Source organism: Phyllostomus hastatus, unplaced genomic scaffold (assembly GCF_019186645.2).
Source record: "Phyllostomus hastatus isolate PE091 unplaced genomic scaffold, TTU_PhHast_1.1 phas_scaffold_261, whole genome shotgun sequence".
Classification (NCBI taxonomy): domain Eukaryota; kingdom Metazoa; phylum Chordata; class Mammalia; order Chiroptera; family Phyllostomidae; genus Phyllostomus; species Phyllostomus hastatus.
The window spans coordinates 265,585-288,332 of record NW_025334021.1 but is presented as its reverse complement, the minus strand read 5'-3'; the positions used below and the strand labels follow the sequence as shown (position 1 = coordinate 288,332).

The 22,748-nt window shown below is 50.9% G+C and overlaps 1 protein-coding gene across 1 annotated transcript in view; it reads right to left on the bottom strand.

The window, feature by feature from the left end:
- LOC123804978 (leukocyte-associated immunoglobulin-like receptor 1) overlaps positions 1–16,153 on the bottom strand; it is a 29,818-nt gene extending 13,665 nt beyond the window's left edge. The window contains exons 1-4 of the mRNA XM_045817424.1: positions 16,096–16,153; positions 15,831–16,034; positions 9,100–9,112; positions 6,661–6,761 (exon numbers count right to left, since the gene is read on the bottom strand). Coding sequence (XP_045673380.1) covers positions 6,661–6,761; positions 9,100–9,112; positions 15,831–16,034; positions 16,096–16,153 — 376 coding nt within the window. The remainder of the gene's footprint in view (positions 1–6,660; positions 6,762–9,099; positions 9,113–15,830; positions 16,035–16,095) is intronic.
- Between the last annotated feature and the right edge of the window lie 6,595 nt (positions 16,154–22,748).

Below are 22,748 nucleotides of genomic sequence, written 5' to 3'. Positions count from 1 at the left end.
GTCACCTCACACCACTTGGAGCTGAGTAGTGTTGTTAAGAATGAGATAAGGAAACATTCATGCACCCTTAGTGGGAATGTAAGTTGATGAAGCCACCATGGAAAACAGTATGGAGGGTCCTCAAAAAATTAAAAATATAGGACTTTCAGCTTGATGGAGGCATAGGTAGACACACTGTGCCTCCTCGCACCACCAAAAGAAGGACAACAACAATTTAAAAACCAAAAAAAAAAATCCAGAACTGACAGCTAATCAAACTGTATGGAAGTCTGACAACCAGAGTTAAAGAAGACACATTCATCCAGACCAGTAGGAGGGGCAGAGTCGGGCGGCCAGTAGGAGAGGGGTTGAGGCAAAGCGGTGGCTGGTGGACCTGGGCGCACAAGGCAGCAGCTGGCGGACCTAGTTTGGTGGAGCAGTGTGGACTGGGAGGTACCACATTCACACGCAGATGAACCAGCAGAAACAACTGGGGAGCGGGACAGACTGCGCAACCCAGGACCCCAGCTCAGGGAAATAAAGTCATCTCAAACCACTGATTGGAAACACCTTTCAGGGCTGAGGTGCCAGGAGAAACTCCCAGCCTCACAGGAGAGTGTGCTGCAGAGACCCACAGGGTCCTAAAATGTACACAAGCCCACCCACCTTGGAATCAGCACCAGAAGGGCCCACTTTGCTTCTGAGTAGCAGGGGAAGTGACTGAAATCTGACAGAGAGCAGAGCAAGTGCCATTGTTCCCTCTTGGACCCCTTCCCCACATACAGTGTCACAACCCAGCAAGGAGTGTTGCCCCATCCTGGTGAACAGCTAAAGCTCTGCCCCTCATACATAACAGGCACATCAAGACAAAAACAAAAACAAAAACAAAAACAAAAAAACAAGGCCCAAAGGAAAGAACAGATCAAAGCTCCAGAAAAAATACACCTAAATGATGAAGAGATAGCCAACCAATCAGATGCACATTTCAAAACATTGGTAATCATGATGCTCACAGAATTGCTTAAATTTGGTCACAAATTAGATGAAAAAAATGAAAGTTACACTAAGTGAAATAAAGGAAAATGCACAGGGAACCAATAGTGATGGGAAGGAAACTGGGACTCAAATCAATGGAGTGGGCCAGAAGGAAGAAAGAAACATCTAACCAGAAAAGAGTGAAGAAATAAGAATTCAAAAACAATGAAGAGAGGCTTAGGAGCCTCCAGGACAACTTTAAACGTCCCAACATCCAAATTATAGGGGTACCAGAAGGAGAGGAAAAGCAACAAGTGAAAAAGTTTTCTGAACAAATAATAAAGGAGAACTTCCCCAATCTGGCAAAGGAAATAGACTTCCAGAAAGTCCAGGAAGCTCAGAGAGTCTCAAAGAAGTTGGATCCAAGGAGGAACACACCAAGGCATATCATAATTACATTAGCCAAGATTAAAATTAAGAAGAGAATCCTAGAAGCCCAAAAGAAAAGAAGACAGTAACCTACAAAAAAGTTTCCATGAGACTGTCAGCTGATTTCTCAAAAGAGATCTTACAGGCAAGAAGGGGCTGGAAAGAAGTATTCCAAGTCATGAAAGGCAAGGACCTACACCCCAGATTGCTCTATCCAGCAAAACTCTCATTTAGAATGGAAGGGCAGATAAAGTGCTTCTCAGGTAAGGTCAAGTTAAAGGAGTTCATCATCACCAAGCCCTTATTTTATGAAATGTTAAAGGGACTTATGTAAGAAAAAAAAGATAAAAAACATGTACAGTAAAATGACAGCAAACTCACAATTATTAACAACCACACCTAAAACAAAAACAAACTAAGCAAACAACTAGAACAGAAACAGAACCACAGAAATGGAAATCACATGGAAGGTTATCAATGAGGGAGTGGGAGGAGGAGAGAGGGGGAAAAGGTACAGAGAATAAGTAGCATAGATGAGAGATAGAAAATAGACAGGGGGATGGCAAGAATAGTATGGGAAATGTAGAAGCTAGAGAACTTATATGTATAACCCATGAATATGAACTAAAGGGGGAGAATGTGGGTGGGAGAGGGTGTGCAAGGTGGAGGGGACTGAAGGGAGAAAATGGGACAACTATAATAATATAATCAATAAAATATATTAAAATTTTAAAAATATAGATCAATCATAGGATTCAGCAATTGTTCTACTGGGTGTATATCCAGAGGAAATGAAAACAGGATACTCAAGAGATAAAACTACTACCGTGTTTATTGCAGCATTGCTCACAATAGCCAAGCTATGAAATCCACCTAGGTGCCCATCGATGGATGAAGAAGACACATATAGTCCTGGCTGGTGTGGCTCAGTGGATTGACTGCGGGCCTGTGTCTCCAGTTTGTTTGTCAGTCAGGGCACATGCCTGGGTTGCAGGCCAAGTCCCCAGTAGGGGGCGTATGAGAGGAAACCACACATTGATATTTCTCTTGCTCTATTTCTCTCTCTTCCCCTCTGTCTAGAAATAAATAAATAAAATCGTTAAAAAGAGAAAGTAGATAAACTAAGGTTGTCTGTTTACCTGTTTTTCACATATTATTTCTTCCTTCAGAAAACCAGAAAGTAATAAAAATAGTCACCTCTGATATGTGTGGGTACAAGAAGGGAATAGACTCAAGTGGTCATCTCTAATTGTACCATTCTAGATGGTTGTCACTTCTGAAACCTGAAAATATTTTACATATTAAAGGCACAATTAAGTCATAAATAATGGAAAATCACACTCTGACATGAATATACACAAATAAAAATAAATGGGAGTTTATTGATATTCAATCACCACAGCTACATGATAAAACCCCCACCCCTGAAAAAAGAAATTTCTGAATTTCCTAGGAATTGGGTTTTCAAATAAGGGACACAAGTACATTAATGAACCTGTAACGTTACCCCAGGTGGGAGATACCTGTGTGGATGGACACGGTGTATCCTCCCTGATACTAAGTGGTCCATACAGAACAAAACCCCCAGTGACAGGGGGTCTTGACTTAACTTAATCCGAGGTCACTCTTTCTAAATATTGTCCCCAATGAAAGGTACCCTAGATGGTGGGGGCCCATGGTCCAGGGCAGGAGCACAGATGGGCCCAGGCTCCCTGTCATTCTACAAAGGGCCCAGATAAGAGGGGCTGATGTCTCAGAGAGCACAGTGGGAAAGGCCCTTCCCTGGCCAAGCTTGGGAAGCTGAGCCCAGTCTCTCAGTGAGGGGGCCCCTGCTCCCAAAAGGACACAGGCACCTTCCTGGGCTGGAGGAGCCCCTTCCTCCAGGAGACTGGCTCAGATCCGGAGCAGAGAAGGGATGGCACTTCGCTGGAGAGGAAGAGCCTCAGGGAGAGCAAAGGGAGCCTCCCCTCTCCGTGTGTGTGTGCTGTCTGTGCAGGGACAGGGGAGGGCAGGAGTCTCCCTGCCCAGCCCTGCTGTGCAGGAGACCAGGCGACTGCCTCGGGAGCCAGTGCAGGTATAGTGCAGCCACACACTCAGCATCTCAGAATCAAGCCCAGTCCCCCAGACCCCAGAGCCAACGTGGTGTGCGGCCGGGCTTCTGACTCTGGTGGCTGAGTTTGGGTGAAGGGTCGGGGGGGTTGAGGTCAGAGGCTTGTCAGGAAACCTCCACCCTGGCTTCCAGAACTTTGGGGGCATCCTGAGACCCTGGAGTGTGGGACCCCAGGCTCCTCAGACTTGGAGCGCTTCTGTGACAAATGCCCACCAGCGTGGTTGAGGTGTCTGCAGGGCTTCCTTCTCTCCTGGAGTCTCCCGAAAGAGTCTGTCCCTTGTCTTCCAGGGTCTAGAGACCCCACATTCTGTGATACGTGGCTCCTTCCTCCCTTGTCTTCAAAGCCAGTGGGGCCTTCTCAGGAGGTGTCACTGGAACCCAGTGTCTGCTTCCTCCTCCACCTCTGAGGAGACTGTGATGCCCTTGACCTTTGGGAATTACACTCTCCTGGGGGCGCATGTACAAGTGTCCATGTCCCTGCTCTCACTTCCCTGCATGGGAACCTGGACTGGGGCTGCTGGATGGAGAGAGACGCCCTGTTCAGGTTCTGAGGAGCAGCCCTGCAGGTACGCTCAGAGGCTGCACCACTTTGTGTCCCCACCAGGGGGCCCAGGGGCTCCCTCTCCTCCACAGCCTTGCCACACTCGCTGTTTTTAGGTTATTATGTTTAATTTATTTTCAATTTCAGTCAACATACATTATGTTATTTCAAGGGTATAGCATAGGGGTTATACATTTACATACCTTATAAAGTGATCCTCCCAATAAGTCTAGAGCCCACCATTTAAAAATAATTTCAGCAATAGTCATCCTGAGGAGTGTGCAGGGATGTCTCAGTGTGGTTTTGGCCAAGTCCCTTCCCTGGACTTCAGATCCAGGTCAGCTGGGAGACAAAGGGACAGATGCAGGAGGCAGAGACACTCCAGAAACAGAGGTGAATGTCTGCAAGACCAGAGCAGGTACAGTTCCACAGGTGACAGGTGTGGGTGACACCAAAGCCTTGAGCAGCACATTCCTGGTCCCCAGAAATCAGGCAACAACTCAGGTCTCCAGGAGGAGAAAGAGGGAGGCAGAGGCTTCAGGGACCTGGGGCCTGTCTGAGATCCAGAAGAGAAGGGAGACCCGGGCAGGAGTGGGGCAGGGCTGTGAGTAGGTGAGGGTCAGATCTGGAACCAAACCCTGGAGAAGGAGATGAACCACACAGGAGGCCAGTCCTCGCTGCTCCTGCATACTTCTGAGGACAGAATCCCGTGCCCAGGGCAGCCTCACCACGTTCACTGGGAAACTCACAGAATGGGCGTGGCTCTGGATCTCTAGGGCTCCAGTGTGAGCCTCGGGCACTGAGGGAGTCCCCTCCTTGGGGTGTGGAGTCTAATCTCTTTGGCAGGAGTTCCCTTGAGTCCATCCCTGTGGTTGATGTGGCCACCTGTGCCAGCTGTGCCCAGCCTCTCCCAGAATCACCACCAGGATAAGCAACACCACTCCAGAGAGGGCAATGCAGACATAGTTTCCCACTGTGTAGTTTCGGGAGGTAGGGACTGGAAGAAGAGAACAGGGGGTCACTGACAGGTGCGTAAGAATCAGCCAATCCCAGGACCTATGAGAAAGCTGTTCCTCCTTTATTGGGCAGGTCCACCCCTTCCATCACTGCCCTGGACAGGCTCCCAGGTGACTTACCGATCTGGGAGCCCTCTCCTGTGAGTGGGGAGGTCATTTCACAGGAAGTTCCTAGGTGAGAAAAGACAGGTGTTTGTCTCTTGCACAAAGTCTCCCGTCCTGCCCTCACCACTTTGAAGCCCCTGGGGTCACTACACCCCCAGGGTTCACTACCAGCCAACTACAGGACCCCAGTGCAGGGCACAGCTGCAATATGCAGACTCCTTCAGGGATCCAGGATGCGTCTCCCCTCCTGACTCTCAAAACCCCAAACTATACAGGCCTCTTGCAGCTGAGGATGCAAGATGTCCCTGCCTACTGAGTGTCCACCTTCCAAGAGAGAAGCAGGAAGGACCCCTCCCCACTGCCACCCTGCTGCCCACTCCCCAGCAGAACCCACAGAAGAGGATGCCCCAGGATGAGGTCCCCACTCCCCAGCCCAGGAGGGGCTCTGGGTGGGAGGCTTAGGTCTCCAGGGGCTCCTGTGACGGGGCAGGAGAAGCCCTGAGCCCAGGACCCTCCTCAGCCTGTGCCTCTCAGCCTGGCCCTACAGCTCCCACAGCATCCACACCCGGCCTCTTTCTCTGCACCCCTCAGTACAGAGGATGCCCTTTGGACTCCCAGGAAAGGGCACAGGGACATGTGAGGAAAATGGGATGGAATTCTTTGCCTCTACATGTCTGAGGGGATGGACACCCCTCAGAATGTCCCACCATCCTTGATACATTACATGAAGCAACTGCTCCCTGGGCCAGAGACAAACAGGGGTGGTGGGAGCCACCTCACCTGAACATAGGGTCAGGGAGTCCTGAAGGCTGGCCCCACCTATGAGGGCCACTGTATCTCCCACAGGACCCTAGGACAGTGAGGGGTCATAGGTCAGGATAAACTGGACATGCCCAGTGACCCAGGGGAGTCTGAGTCACAGCTGCATAAAGAGCAAAGGGAGAAACAATACACGGTTTTGAAAAAAGAATTCCTTCCTCCTCCCCACACTCTCTGAGCTGGTCACTTGAACTGTGACCCCAGGACCTCTCAGGAGTTGACCACATACACAGAAGGGAAGGAACACCCTCATCCCAGATGTCCCTTAAAGCACCCTCTAGTCCTGGACTGCATAAACCACATGACTTGCCCAGTGGTGGATGGACCACCCACTGGAAACACACTGCCTGGGGTCCCCACTGAGTCTGCCCAAGTACACAAAAAAGGCTGAAAACAATTCTGAGTAAAAGCACAAATGGTCCCTTGAAGGGGGTCTCTCCCTGGAAATCCACTCTCCATCCAGCCCTGCAGGACAGTTCCCATAACACCCCATGCTGGGGCTCAGAGTCCAGGCCATCGTGGTGTCCAGATGGGACCAGGTCTCCAGGGCCCTGAGCCAGGTGTGAAAGCCAAAGCACATGAGTGCAGAGGGGCAGGGGAGCCACAGGACTGGGGGCCAGCAGGAGGGCAGGGAGCCTGGGACAGAGGACACAGCAAGTGACAGGTTGCAGGGACCTGGAACAAACCTGAGGGTGGAGTGGAGACATCCTCATATGCCAGCGTCACCTCCAGGATCTCACTGGGCTCAGACCAGCTGGACCCTTTAAGGTAGAAGCAGAAATAACTCCTACCCCTGACGACACTCACTGTCACAATTCGGAATCTGGCCTTTGCCCCCTGTCAGCCTTGGTGAGAAGGGAATTTCTTATCCTAATAAACAGATGGATTCTCCTTCTCCACCAGATGGAATGTGTCAGCCCTAGCTGGGCTCTGGCACACGTGGTCACAGGCTGTCACGGGCAAATCACAGGACCCCACTCCGCCCTGATGGAGGGTTTGGGCAGAGCCCATGGGAGGGAGCAGAGCAGATCTCGGCGTACCTCAGGAGGAAGTCACCACACTCACAGTCCCCCGTTTTCTGGGATTACATCCTTGATCTTGGAACATGCAGAGTTCTGCAACCATCCCCACAACCCAAATCAGAACACCCCACCATACTTTCCCCAAACACCAGCCCCCACAACCACTCCAAGTAACCATGAATCCTCATCCTTCAGAGTGATCCCACAACACAGGACCCCAAATCATGGTCACATGTTGGGCTTTTCTCAGGGTGACACGGGAGGGGCCAGGGCAGGCTGGAGTCCTGGACACATCTCCCTGCCAACAGCCACTAATGGGGGCAGAGACCCTGGGAGGGGGGCAGAGGGTGAGGATGACCAACCAGTCATTCTTGGAGACAGAAAAGCAGGAGTCCGAGATGTAGGAGTGACTTGGGCTGGGACTGAAGGGCAGCTGGGTGACACTGTGAGGACCAGCGGGAGCTGCAGAGCTCCACTGGAAGTCCAGGGCGGGTGGGGCTCCAACCAGACCTGGTCACATGACCCCAGTGGGTGGGGATTTCCAAACCCAGGGCAATCCTCTGAGCAGCACTCATCTCTGTTCCCACTGCATTTTCTACCTTCCTTGCAGCCTGTTCTCATTTCTAGTATTAAAGGTCCTGAAACCCCATGTGAGCCACGTGGATGGGGAGGAGGGAAGACAGGGCTCCTGGTCCCGAAACAGGGTGATAGCACCCACGTCACACAAGCCCCATAGAGGCAGGTGCTGCCTGACGCTCCCCACTCGTTCACACGGTCACTGTCTTCCTCATTGTTTCATCCACATGCTAGTTCCTGTCCATCCGTTTACAGAGGGGCTCCATGTGCCACTGGCACCACAAACACGAGACTCACATACACAAGGACCTGCCTGCTGCTCTGGAGGGAAGAGGAAGCACAGAGGCTGGTGGAGGGATCGTGGAAGCCCGCAGCCACATGTGGTGAGAAGTACCCCGGGTGAGTGTGGGAGTCTCAGGGATGACAAGGAACAGATGACTTTATGTGAAAGTCAGAAGAGAGAGGCACTAAGCTGAGACCCGAAAGCCAAGTGTGAACCAGCCCAGCCCACTGAGAGGAGAGTCAGCCTGGGAGGAGGTCAGGTCCAGTGGGACAAGGGTGTTTGTGGAAGTAATGGAAAGGCTATGTCTTGGCTCATCAGTGGGGCAGACAGGGTGAAAACAGAACCATCCAGACACAGAGAGGTGCCTGGGTCACATCCTAACTGAAGGTAAGCCATCAGAGGACACTAAGGAATATTAATACTTTGCCAGAAAACACAGCATATATAAAAAAAAGTGAGTTTAATAAGGTAGACTCACCCTCCTGCATGTGGATGGTCTGGGCCAGGCAGAGCACTGGAGGAGAAGCTGTGGTGAGAAAAATGCCCAGTGCCCAGCCTCCTCCTAGGGCTGCACTCAGGGACCCTGATGCAGGCAGGGCTCAGTCCCTGAGAATGTCCAGCTCCCTCCTCAGCATTACCTCTGAGCACAGCCCTTCTTCTTGCCCTGAGTTTCAACAATGCCCCAATCCCCTCTCCCAAACAGGTACTCAGTCTGAACCTGTCCCCACACCCAGGTACCCACTTCTAGGACTCAACCTTCCGTGGTCAGACTTGGGTCGGGGTCAGAGCTGAGGTGTCAAAGAGTCTGTGAAAGAACTGGGAGTCCCCTGGGCTGCAGTCATGACTCAAAAGGGATGAAGACGCTTCCCCAGGCTCCCACCCCCTCTGTCCTGGGACATTATCCCTCCATTCCAGCACTCACCGAGGACCAGGAGGGAGGTGGAATGGAGACCCATGGCCAGACCTGCAGCCTGCACTGCCCTGGAGCTGGAGGGTGAAGGACAGAGCCTGAAGATGGTACAGTGGACAGGAAGTGTGGGTCATGGGTTTTCCTGGGGTTGCTACATCCTCCTGCAAAGGGGAAGAGCTAATTCCAGACAGTCCTTGGTGAAAGTTGGATATGTCATATTAGAGAAACTGAAAGACACTGTGGGGTGTTGGTGCTGCACCCAGTGAGGCAAATGGCATCTGTGTGCAGGGCTCATCAGCAGGAACGGGGTCACTAGGTGGCCTGTCTGCAGGACCCCAGAGTGCTCTCTAGGGAATGATCTTCCTTCTGAAGCTTCAGTCTCAGCTTCATGGTGAACTCAGAGACCACTCAGATTAAAGACAGGTTACATTTTTGGGTCAGCAAGTGGGGCCAGGATTGTAGTTTAGCAATGTCTCTCTGTTCCTGTTTGTGTGGGGTTTTTTTTTAAGATTTTGTTTATTTTTAGAGAGAGGGATGGGGAGAAGAGAGGGAGAGAAACATCGATATGTGACAGAAACATTAATCATTTGTCTTTTGTACTTCCCCAAATGAAGACCCAGCCTGCAACCCTAGCAGGTGCTCTGACCAGGAATTGAACCACAGATTCTCTGGTTTGTGGGATGACATCCATCTCACTGAGCCACACCAGTCAGGACCTCTTTGTTTTATTTTGTTCGTTTTCCACAGTTTTCTCCTAGGACGGAACTGATGAAGGAAGAGATGAGGAAGTGTCTAGACAATTCCCGCATCCTCCCCACAACTCATTCTGCCCCTTGGCAGCCCCGCCCCATCACAAACCTGTGCTTTCTGTCTTCAGAAAGCAAGTCTTTCACGCTTTCTGTCTTTCTGTCTTTCACGCTTCACACCGAGTGTGAAAGCAAGGGGAGGTCAGTAAACACATATTTATGCATGTCATCCCTGCAGTTGCTAGATTATTATTTAATCAAATAACTATTTTTTAATTTAAAATGACCTGAAAGCTCACAGTTACACAGAGGTCCCGGGACTAGTTTGGGGAAGGGAATGTGATGGGCAGTGTCCACTTTTCTCCCCTTTGGTTTGGGGACTGTCCCCAGCTGCTTCCTTTTTCTTCCCCACAGCCATCTCTTTGGGAGGGAATCTGAAGGCTGAGTTCCTACACAATTCTTACGGGAATACAGCAGCATTGAGAGTTCAAGCTGTCCTGAGTGAGCTTCAACTCTCTAGCAGATGGGTGGTCTTTTCTGAGGAGCAGTTGGTTCTCCCATCACATTGCAGCCAACGTTGCCTTTATGGGAATGTAAAGAGGGAAGAGACTTTGAAATCACACTCCATGTAGTTTTCTGGAGCTGGGGACAGCCTGGGGTGCATTCTATGTGGCAGAGGAGAAATATGCTGGCCCTGTGGCCTCTCCTCTAGCTCATGGGAAACAGGTCCACTGTGTCTCCCAAAACTTTATTCACCCAGTTTGAAGACCAGAGCTGATAGAGGCTGTTAAAAATAAAATCTGCACTCTGGCTACAGTGGCTCAGTGCATTGAGCACTGCCTTGTGAACCAAAGGGTCACCAGTTCTGCTCTCAGTCAGGGCACAGGCCTGGGTGGTAGACCAGCTCTCCACCCAGGGAGTGTGTGAGAGGCCACCACACACCGATGTTTCTCTCCCTCTCTTTCTACCTCCCTTCCCTTCTGTCTAAAAATAAATGAATTAAATCTTTAAAACACATAAAATAAAATAAAATCTGCATCTTGGCCCTTATGGTAGATTCAGAATGGCACATTTGAAAGGGTAAAGAGAACTTTTTCATTGCCGGTCCTCTCCCAAAGTTATGTCAAGTTGAAAGGGAGAGGAGTGAGTGAGTGCCTGGCTCCCCAGCTGAGTGGGATTCTGTACCTACAGAGACACCCTACAGAAGGGAGAGGGGAAATTGCAAACATATATTGAGCACAGTGTTAATATCCAAAATATATAAAGAAATCATACAACTCAGTAACAAAAAGAAATGATTACAAAAGAGCACAGGAAGTAAATATTTTTCAAAAGAAGACTTCCAAATGGCCAACAGACACATGAAATGATACTCAACATCACTAATCATCGAGGAAATGCAAATTAACACCACAATGCACTATCACCTTACACCAGTTGGAGGTGAGCGTGTTTGTAAGGATGTGGAAATAAAGAAACACTCATGCACCATTAGTGGGAATGTAAATGAATGCAGCCACTATGGAAAACAGTATGCAGGTTCCTCAAAAAATGAAAAATATAGACCAATTATAGCATTCAGCAATTCTACTTCTGGGTGTATATCCAAAGGAAGTGAAAGCAGGATACTCAACAGATAAAATTACAGCCATGTTTATTGCAGCATTATTAACAATAGTCAAGCTACGGAATCAGCCTAAGTGCCCATCAATAGATGAAGAAGATACACACAGCCCTGGCTGATGTGGCTCAGTGATTGGCTGCTGACGTGCAGAGAGGTGTCACTGGTTCGAATCTCAGTCAGGGCACAAGCCTGGGTTGTGGGCCAGCCAGGTCCCCAGTAGTGGGCAGATGAGAGGCAACTACACCTTGATGTTTCTCTCCATCTCTTTCTCTCTCCCTTCCCCTCTCTCTAAAAATAAATAAATAAAATCTTTAAAACAGACAAAGTAGGTAAAATAGATTGTGTGTCTCTTTGCACAAGAGACACATAAATTTACCTGCTTTGCACATGTTATTTTTTTCATTCTACAAACCAGAAACTAACAAAAATAGTCACCTCTGATATGTGGGGGTACAAGGGGAAGGGAATAGAATCAAGTGGTCATCTCTGATTGTACTATTCCAGGCAGTTGTCTCTTCTGAAACCTGAAAATATTCTACATACATAAGATACAATTAAGTCATAAAAAATGAAAAACACACTCTGACATGAATATAAACAAATAAAAATAAATATGAGCTTATTGATATTCACTTACCATGGCTACATGGTAAAACCAATAAATATAAAAAGGAAATCTATGACTTTGCTAGGAATTGGGTTTTCCTATAAGGGACACAGGTACAACATAAATGACCCTGTAACATTACCCAGGTGGGAGATACCTGTGTGGATGGACAGGGTACATCCTCCCTGATACTAAGTGGTCCATAAGGGACAAAACCCCAGTAGCCCTGACTTAACTTAAACCGAGGTCATGCTTTCTAATTATTGTTCCCAATGAAAGGGACCCGAGACAGTGGGGGCCTCTGGTCCAGAGCAGGAGCACAGATGGGCCTAGGCTCCCTGTCATTCTACACAGTGCGACGGGGCCCAGCTAAGGAGTGCAAGTGTCTCAGAAAGCACAGCGGGAAAGGACTTTCCCTAGAGAAGTCTGGGGAGCTGAGCTGCATCTCCCAGGGAGGAGGCCCCAGCTCCCAGCAGGACTCAGGAACCTTGCAGGCAGCACACTTGCCCTGGAGAAGCTCCTCCCTCACCGGGACTAGCTCAGATTCAGAGTGGAGAGGGACCAGCACTTCCCTGGAGAGGAGGAGTCTCAGTGAGAGCAAAGGGGGCCTCCTTTTCTTGTCTGCTGTCCTGAGGGGACTGGAGAGGGCTGGAGTCTCCCTGCCCAGCCCTACTCTACAGCAGACCAGGTGACTGGCCCTCGTGGTGTCCTGCATCCAGGCAGCATCAGGACCCAGTGCGGGTGCAGCGCAGCCATACACACAGCATCTCAGAGTCAAGCCACATCCACCAGACCCAGGAGCCCACAGCGTGGGCGGCTGTGCTGCCAACCGTGGTGGCCCAGTTTTGGTGAAACGTCAGGGGGTGAGGTCAGAGGATTCTCAGGAAACCTCGGCCTTGGTTGCCAGAAGCTTAGGGCGTCCTGAGACCCCAGAGTGTGGGACGCCAGGTTCCTGAGATTCCCCTCAATGCTTTGACAAATGCTCACCAGAGTAGTGGCTCACAGCCTGGGGGATGTGTGATCTCAGGGTCCTGGAGGTTGGGAATCTGAAAGGGCTGAACTTGAGGTGTCCTCAGAACTGCCTTCTCTCCTAGAGACTCAAGGGAGCATCCCTCCCTCGTCTTCTATGGTCTAGAGACCCCGCATTGTGTGACAGGGACCCCTTGCTCCCTTGTCTTCAAAGCCAGTGGGGCCTTCTCAGGAGCCGACACTGGGACCCAGTGTTGCTTCCTCCTCAAGGTCTGAGGAGCCTGTGATGCCCTTGAACTTTATGAGTCACGCTGTCCTGGGGGTACATGTACCAGTGTCCACGTCCCTGCTCTCACTTCCCTGCATGGGAACCCTGCCGGGGGCTGCTGGAGGGAGGGAGATTCCCTGTTCAGGTTCTGAGGAGCAGCCCTGCAGATCCACTCAGAGGCTGCACCACTTTGTGTCCCCACCAGGGGGCCCAGGGGCTCCCTCTCCTCCACAGCCTTGCCACACTCGCTGTTTTTAGGTTATTATGTTTAATTTATTTTCAATTTCAGTCGACATACAGTATGTTATTTCAAGGGTACAGCATAGGGGTTAGACATTTACATACCTTATAAAATGATCCCCACAGTAAGTCTAGTGCCCACCATTTAAAAATGACTTTAACAATAGTTCTCCTTCGGAGTGTGATTTGATATCTCACTGTGGTTTTGGCCCACGTCCCTTCCCTGGTCTTTAGGTCCCAGTCACCTGAGACAGAGGGGACAGATGCAGAAGGCAGAGGCCATTCCAGGAGCAAAGGTGAGTGAGCAGGGGCCCAGAGCAGGTGCAGTTCCACAGGTGACAGGTGTGGGCCGGAACAAAGTCTTCAGAAGCACATACCCAGTCCCCAGAAAGCAGGTGAGAATTTGAGGCTCCAGGAGGAGGAAGAGGGAGGCAGAGGCTGCAGGGACCTGGGGCCTGTCTGAGATCTGGGAGAGAAGGGAGACCCGGGCAGGAGTGGGGCAGGGCTGTGAGGGTCAGGTCTGGAGCCAAACCCTGGAGAAGGAGCCAGACCACACAGGAGGCCTGGTCCCCGCTGCTCCTGCAGCCTTCTGAGGACAGAGTCCCGTGCACACGGCAGCCTCACCAAGTTCACTGTGAAACTCACAGAATGGGCGTGGCTCTGGGTCTCTTGGGCTCCAGTGGGAGCCTGGGGCCCTGGGGGGAGGCGGGTCCCCCTGGGGCCTGGAGTCTAATTTCTCTGGTGTTCACTTTCTTGTCTCCATTCTTGTGGGGGGTGTGGTCACCTGTGCCAGATATGTCCAGCCTCTGCCAGTATCACCACCAGGATCAGCAACACCACACCAGACAGGCCCATGCGAACATAGTTCCCCACAGTGTAATTCTGGGAGGCAGGGGCTGGAAGCAGAGGACAGGGGGTCACTGACAGACAGGTAAGGCTTGGGTGAGCCCAGGACCTACCAGACAGAACTCCTTCTCCATTAGACAGGACTTGTCCCTTTGAGCACTCCCCCTGGGCACTCTCCCCTGAGGACTTAATATTTTAGGAGCCTGCTCCTGTGGGCTGGGCAGTGAGTTCAGGGGTTGTTCCTGGGAGTGAGAAAGAACTGATGTTTCTCTCCTGTACCTTCTCACCCTCCCTTCCCTGGGAACCCTCAGCTCCTGCCCTCCCCACCTGATGATGCCTGGGCCGCACCCCCAGGCTTCACTACCAGCCACCTACAGCGCCCCAGTGTAGGGCACAGCTGCAAACTGAGACTCACTCACGGATCCAGGATGAGTCTCCCCTCCTGACTCTCACACCCCCAGGCTGAACTGGCTTCTTCCTCTAGAGGATGCAAATTGTCCCTGCCTCCTGAGTATCCACCTGTCAAGAGAGAAGCAGGACTTCTCCCCACTGCCCACTCCCCAGCAGAGCTCCAAGGAGGGGATGCCCCAGGCTGAGGTCCCCACTCCCCAGCCCAGGAGGGGCTCCTGTGAGGGGGAAGGAGAAGCCCTGAGCCCAGGTTCCTCCTTGGCCTGTGCCTCTCAGCCTGGCCCTGCTGCTCCCACAGCATCTACATCCACCCTCTTTCTCTACAACTCTCAGTACAGAGAACACCCCCTGGACTCCCAGGAAAGGGGACAGATACGTGTGAGGACAGCACATTGGAATTCTCCGTGTCTATGTGTCTGAGAGGCAGGACACCCCTCAGAATGTCCTGTCACCCTGCATACATTAGCACAGACCCTAGTCCAAAGAGAAACAGGGTGGGTGAGAGCCACCTCACTTGGCCACATGGTCAGGAGGTCCTGAGGGATAACCCTACCTATTAGGACCACTGTGTGTCCCACAGTCTTCCAGGTCAGTGAGGGATCATAGGTCAGGATAAACTGGACATGCCCACTGACCCAGGGGAGTCTGAGTCACAGCTGCATAAAGAGCAAAGGGAGAGACAATAGCAGGTTTTAAAGGAAGAATTCCCCCCTCCTTTGCCCCACTCCTTGAGCCAGACACTTAAACCCTGACTCCAGGACCTCTGAGGAGCTGACCCCACCTACAGAACACATAGTCTCATCCCTGAGGTCCCCCAAAGCACCTTCTAGCCCTTGTCAGGGACCCCATAAACCACATGACTTATGCAGTGGTGGATGGACCACCCATAGGGGGCACACTGCCTAGGGTCCCCATTGAGTCTGCCCAAGAGCACAAAAAAGGCTGAAAACCATTCTGAGTTAAACGACCAATGGTCCCTTGAAGGGATTCTGTCCCTGAAAGTACGCTTTTTTTCCAGCCCTGCAGGGACAGATCAGCCCACCCCATGCTGGGGCTCAGTGTCCAGACCATCATGGTGTTTAGAGGGGACCAAGTTTGCAGGGACCTGAGTCAGGTGTGAAGGCCAAGGGACAGGAGTGCTAAGGGGCAGGGGATCCACAGGGCTGAGGGCCAGCAGGAGGGCATGGAGCCTGGGACAGAGGACAGGGGTGGGGACAGGACGCAGGGACCTGGAGCAAACCTGAGGGTGGTGTGGAGCTGTCCTCACTTGTCACCATCAGCTCCAGGGGCTCACTGAGCTCAGACCACACAGGCTCTTGGCGATAGCAGCACTGATAACTCCTGGCAGAGTCATCACTCACTGCGGAGATGTGGAATCTGGCCTCTGTCCCATTAGAGCCACGTAGAGGCACCATAATCTGATCCCCAAGGACAGATCTTTTCTCATCCTCCAGACGGAATAGGTCAGCCCAGGCTGGGCCCCGGCACACGATGGTCACAGGCTGTCCCTGGGGGATCACAGGTCCTGGCTCAGCACTGATGGAGGGTTCGGGCAGGATCCCTGGGAGGAAACAGAGCAGATCTCAGGGTCCCTCAGGGGGAGGTCACCAGTTGTCACCAACCCCCATTTTCAGGGTTCAATTCCATGCCTTTAACAAACTTGAAGAGCTGTGCAACCATCCCCTCAAACCAGTTTTCAAAATTCCACCAACCTTTCCCCAAACACCACCCCCCACAACCACTCCAGGGGACTGTGGACATTCATCACTGCAGAGTGACCCCCCTGACCCAGAACCCCGAGTCCTGGTCACACATTGGGCTTTTCTCAGGGTGACACAGGAGGAGTCAGAGCAGCCTGGGGTCCTGGGCACTACTCCCTGCCAAGGGTCACTTTCTAGCAGACAGAGACACTAGGAGGCAGGCAGAGTTTGAGGGTGACAGGTCACCTGTGGGGACAAGGAAGCAGGAGTCTCAGATGTGGGAGTGATCTGGGCTGGGACTAAAGGGCAGCTGGGAGGCACTGAGGGGACCAAAGAGGGCTGCAGAGCTCCACTGAAAGTCAGGGGCAAGGGGGAGAGGTGGTGAGAGGGAGAGGAGTGGAGCTCCACCCAGATCTGGTCACATGACCCCAGTGGGTGGGGATTTCTATCCCCAAGGCAATCCTCTCACAGCAGCACTAAGCTCTGTTCCCACTACATTCTCTGCCTTCCTCGAAACCTGTTCCCATTTCTAGTATTGAGGGTCCTGAGACCCCATGTGTGCCAAGTGGCTGGGGAGGGTGGAAGAGAGGACTGGTATCCCTGAAACAGGAAGATGGCACCCACAGCACAGGATCCCCAATAGAAGCAGGCTCTGGACAGGGCTCCCACTAGTTCACTCCCTCCCTCCCTCCCTAATCCTTTCATCCACATCCTAGTTCCTCTCCATCCACCTACTGAGGGGCTCCATGTGGGACTGGCCCCACAAACATGAGACTCACACACAAGGACCTGCCTCATTGCCTGGAGGGAAGAGGGAGCACAGAGACTGATGAAGGGATCACGCAAACCCACAGCCACACACCCTGAGTGAGTGTAGGAGTCCTTGGGTCCAACGAGGGACAGCTAACCTGTCTGGGAGTCCCAGGGAAGAGGTACAGAGCTGAAGGCCAATGTGAACCAGCCCAGCCCACTGAGATGACAGTCAGCTTGGGAGGAGGTCAGGTCCAGTGAGACAAGGGTGTTTGTGGAAGTAATGGAAAGGCTGTGTCTTGGCTCATCAGTGGGGCAGACAGGGTGAAAACAGAATCATCCAGACACAGAGAGGGGCCTGGGTCTCATCCTAGCTGAAGATAAGCCATCAGAGGACTCTAAGGAATATTAATACTTTGCCAGAAAACACAACATATATTTTAAAAGTGAGATTAAAAAGATAGACTCACCCTTCTGCATGTGGATGGACTGGGCCAGACAGAGCACTGGAGGAGAAGCTGTGGTGAGAAAGATGCCCAGCGCCCGGCCTCCTCCCTGGGCTGCACTCAGGGGCCCTGATGGAGGCAGGGCTCAGCCCCTGTGAATGTCCAGCTCCCTCCTCAGCATTACCTCTGAGTACAGCCCTCTTCTTGCTCTGAGTTTCAACAAAGCCCCAGTGCCCTTTCCCAAACAGGTACTCAGTCTGAACCTGTCCCCACACCCAGGTACCCACTTCCAGGACTGAACCTTCCCTGATCAGACTTGGGTCAGGGCACAGAGCTGAGGGATCAGACCCCCAGGAGGGACCATGAGTCCCCTGTGCTGCAGTCAGGACTCAAAAGGGATGAAACCCCTCCCTAGGCTCCCACAGTCTCTGATCCGGGACATTATGCCTCCATTCCAGAACTCACTGAGGGCCAGGAGGGAGCTGCAATGGGGGTCCATGGCCAGACCTGCAGCTGCACAGTCCTGGAGCTGGAGAATGAAGGACAGAGCGTGAAGCCGGCACAGTGGTCAGGAAGTGTGGGGTCAGGTGTTTTCCAGGAGTTGCTACATCAACGTCCTGGAGCAAAGGGGAAGAGCTAATGCAGATGGTCCTGAGTGCAGGTTGAGTACAATTCCTATGAGACATTGAGAGAGACTGGAGCCCTGCCCAGTGCGGGGGGCTGTACCCATGACCAGGGACCAGGGGACTGCAGCAGCGCTGAGACGGTGCCCAGAACAGTGGTGGGGCTGCAGGAGAGGCCGATGGCTGTGCTCACCAGGGCTGGGTGGTGATTGTGTTCACAGATCACAGGCACTGTCTGTGGTCGGTGCTGTCAGAGGTGCACACAGGTCCACCTCGTCACCCAGCCCTTTCTGCACCCACTTTGAAGACAAGACCCTTGGAGGCCCTCTCATACGTGCTGGGAAGGTGAGGGCAGGATGCGGGATGGTCTCTCTTCTCTAAGTGGTGCCGGAAAGACAGAACTCGGGTGAGCCTTGGTGTGTTAGGCAGAAAGGACACACCTTCTCTAGAGCAGGTGTGGGGTTTACCTGTGATACTTCCTGACAGTCACTCTTACAGAGAAAAGGGGCATCTCCCTCCCTCCCTTTTTCATGAGGTCCTGTGAATACATTACACATTCCTAGTACTCCTGATAGCAAATGCCCAAACTTACCTTTCTGTTGGGCAGACAGAGAGCTGCCACCAGAGCACCTGATGGCCTGCCCTCTAACGACCAACACAGGTGGCTTCTCTGTCCTCAGCTGCCTGTACTGCCTCCTGTCTGACCCATCACCTCCCCACCCAGCCAGCCCCCTCATGGGTCAGCACTTGGCAGACACGCCCCCATTCCCCCATACACAGCAAGGCCCTCACCAGCCCTGGGCTCTGGGGCAGCCTCCTCTGAGGGAGGGGCTCTCACTTGCCAGCACTTCCTCCTCAGGACACACCACCTGCTGTGGGTCTTGGGGCCCTGTTTCCTGTGTCCCCACATTCCTGTCCCTGACAACAGATGGAAGCAGTGTGGTTGCTTCTAAAGGAAAGACCACTTTCTGCATTTGTTTATTGGCAGGATGAGACCACTGGCAGAATGACAGGTGACTTGTGTAAGGCAACATCTCAAAGGGACTATGCCTCAGAGATGAGATCCCAGACCCTCTGCCGCTGTTTCATGGAGTATGTGCAGCTGGGAAAACCACCAACTTCCCTGCTTTTGTGTTCAATTGTTGTTCTTGTGTGAATATCTCTGATATATCTTTGTCAATGGAAGACAAGAGAAACTGAGAGAAACCCAATGTGTCTGGCCATAAGGGGTGACACAGAGCAGGGCAGGAGGTGACTAGAGGTAGACATGTCCAGAGGAATCACATTGATAAAGGATCTGATGTGTCTGCAATCCAACCAGAAGTGAGGGTTTCAGATGTAAAGGAGAGTCATCAATATTTTCTCTAAGTTCACCTGCAGGACAGAACAGGGCAGTGGTGGCAGGGAGAGTCCCCTGGATACCTCAGGAGCTGCTGTGGAAGGGAAAGTGAGGGAGCTCAGATTGGGGACACAGACCCTAGCAGAAACGTGAGGACATGTGAGGACACGTGGAGGGAAATCAGCAGGGATCTGGGATGGAGGGACATGAGGAGGGACATACAGGGAATCTAGGGTGACTGTGTTCCCTGGTGCTGGACCCTCGACCCTCACTGAGAAAACAGAAACAGACTGATGAGGAGTCAGGTGTGAATGGGTGAGAACCAGGGGTCCAGTTTTGCATTTATTAGCTCTGAGGGGTCTGGAGACCAATGTGACATGCCGGGGGTGTTTGCAGCCATCAGGAGAGACTTGGGAGGGACATTCCTCAACTTGAACCACAGTACAGTCCCTTCTGGAACCCACAGGACTCCAGTCAGAGTGGCCCTTGGGATGGGAGGGATTAGAGGTGTAAAAATGAGTCCTGTCCTAGGTGTGGCTCACCCAGCACAGGCAGAGAGTGCCAAGCAAAGGCCCAGGGTAAATATGTCCACTGTTTAGTCTCCTTAACTGGGGGACAAGGTCAGTGTGCTGCAGGGAAAGACTTTGTCTCCACTGCAACTTCCAAATCACCCTGATCCACATGACTCCCAGAGGGCAGGTTCCTTCCTCTGAGGGGTGTCACTCAAGTTCCCAGGCACTTCCCACCCAGACACCCCATGGCCTTTCTGTATTGGGCCTGTCCCTTCCTGGGGTCAGAACAGGTTAAAGGACCTAGTCCCCCCTCTGGACACTCAGGCCCAGGTGCCCGAGATTGGCAGAGCCTGCATGACTGATTCTTTCCCAAGGTCCAGAAGGTCCTGGACTAGACACTGGACTGAGGTGGGGCTTGGACCCCACCCTGAATGCCACCCGTTTTTTTCCCAGGGATCTGCCCCTGTGTTCCAACTCACAGAGGTCCAAGAGGGGGTGGTATTGGGGTCTATAACCAGCCTCTCACTGTCCTCTTTGTCCTTGTCCTCTGGGTGGGAGGACAGGGCCCTACAGGTTAGGAAATGTGCAGTGGCCACACCATGGGCTCATTTCTGTAGTATCACAGGAAGTGAGTCTGGGTGCCCCCAGGCCCAACTCTAACATCCCCTCCTTGGGTCCAGAGAGGTTTTGGTTTCTGACAGGTTTTTCTACTGAGATATTTCATAACCAGGCTGAACCCATGTCAATCTAAAGGCCAATGTATTAACTGCATCACAGATGGATAAAGATAGAGATATAAATAAAAGATAGCTATATGGACTTGAGCACCTTACACAAAAATAAATTCAAGGTGGATAAAAGACTTAAATATAAACTGTGACACCATTAATGTCCTAGAGGAGAACGTAGGTAGGAAATTCTCAGATATTTTACACAGAAACATTTTTACTGACATGTCCCCTAGAGCAAGGGACATAAAGGAAAGAATAAATAAATGGGATCTCATCAAAATAAAAAGCTTCTGCACAGCGAAAGAAAACAGTATTAACATAAAAAGAAAACCAACTGTATGGAAAACATATTTGCCAATAATACCTCAGACAAGGGTTTAATCTCCAAAATATATAAAGAACTTACACGACTCCACTCTAAGAAAACAAGCAACCCAATTAAAAAATGGACAAAGGAATTCAACAGACACTTTTCCTAGGAGGACATACAGAGGATCCAGAGACACATGAAAAGATGCTCAATATCACTAGCTATCAGAGAGATGCAAATTAAAGATACCACTTAACACCAGTCAAAATGGCCTTTATAAACAAAGCAACAAACAACAAGTGTTGGAGAGGTTGTGGAGAAAGGGGATCGCAGTGCACTGTTGGTGGGAATGCAGACTGGTACAACCACTATGGAAAACAGTATGGAACTTCCTCAGAAAACTAAAAATGGATCTGCCTTTTGACCCAGCAATTCCACTGCTGGGACTATATCCTAAGAACCCTGAAACACCAATCCAAAAGAACTTATGTACCCAATGTTCGTAGCAGCACCATTTACAACAGCTAAGTGCTGGAAGCAACCTAGGTGCCCATCAGTAAATGAATGGATCAAAGATCTATGGCACATTTACACAAAGGAATTCTATGTAGCAGAAAGAAAGAAGGAACTCCTACCCTTTGCAACAGCATGGATAGAACTGGAAAACATTATGCTAAGCAAAATAAGCCAGGCAGTGAAAGAAAAATACCATATGATCTCACCTTTAATAGGAACCCAAGTAACAAAACAAACAAACCAGCAAAATACAGTCAAAGTCACTGAAATAGAGGCTAGGCTGACAGGCGGGCAGGCAGAACCATACAGCTCTCTTGAGAACAGAGGGAAGAAAAGAGGGAATTTCAGGGGAGAATGGGAAGGGTTTACAGGAACAAATATAAAGGACACATGGGCAAAAACTAGAGGGCTGGAAGTGGGAGGCAGGTGGGGAGGGATGAGTGGGTGGGCTAGAATGGGAACAAAAGGCAGAAAACTCTACTGGAACAATGACTAAAATAAAGTAAATAAATAAAAAAATAGGTGTATGGAGATACAAAGAGATGATAAATGATAGATAGGTAAAGAACAGATACATAGATGATAGATAAACATGTACATAGAGGGGATGGGTGGGTAGATAGTGAAGCAGAGGACAGGCAGATGGATAGAAAAGTAAATGACAGGTAGATAGAGAAATGATAGGTACATGGATACATATGTACCATAGATAGATATATACATACTTAGATACTTATGCAGATACATGGATACATAGATAAATATATGCATTGAAAGTTACATAGATACATACATAGACCAATGGTTACATACATAGACACATAGTCTCTTTGATACATAGATAGTAGCATAGATACGTAAAGAATTAGGTACATAGATAGATACTTAGATACAGAGAGAAATACATGGACAGCATAAGCAGGGAAACTTATTGGCTTGGCTTCCGGTTCCACAGGTTGACCAGTCCCTACAACACACTTATGCAAACACTTCGATTCCCAGGTGCAGAAGGCAAACCATACAACTCTCTTGAGACCTTCATGTTATTAATGGGGGGAGGGGCACAGAGAGGAGAGTGGCACACTGGAAGGACACTCAGTCTGCCCCTTCATGCTCTCCAGGGCAGGTGGCAGCCTGCTTGGCCACAAAGTCCTGTCACTGTGTCCCTCTGTGTCCTGTGACCCTGGACTGTGCTTGGCACACACCTGCCTTCCAGCTGGATTGGTTCTTTCTAAACTAAAAGCCTGTAAGTCTACAGAAGCAAATGCACTAATGAGTCAGTCATGTTGTCCAAAGATTTGTGGGTGGAGCTTCATGGAAGGTTGTGTTTGCAAAGAACCAGATGGGT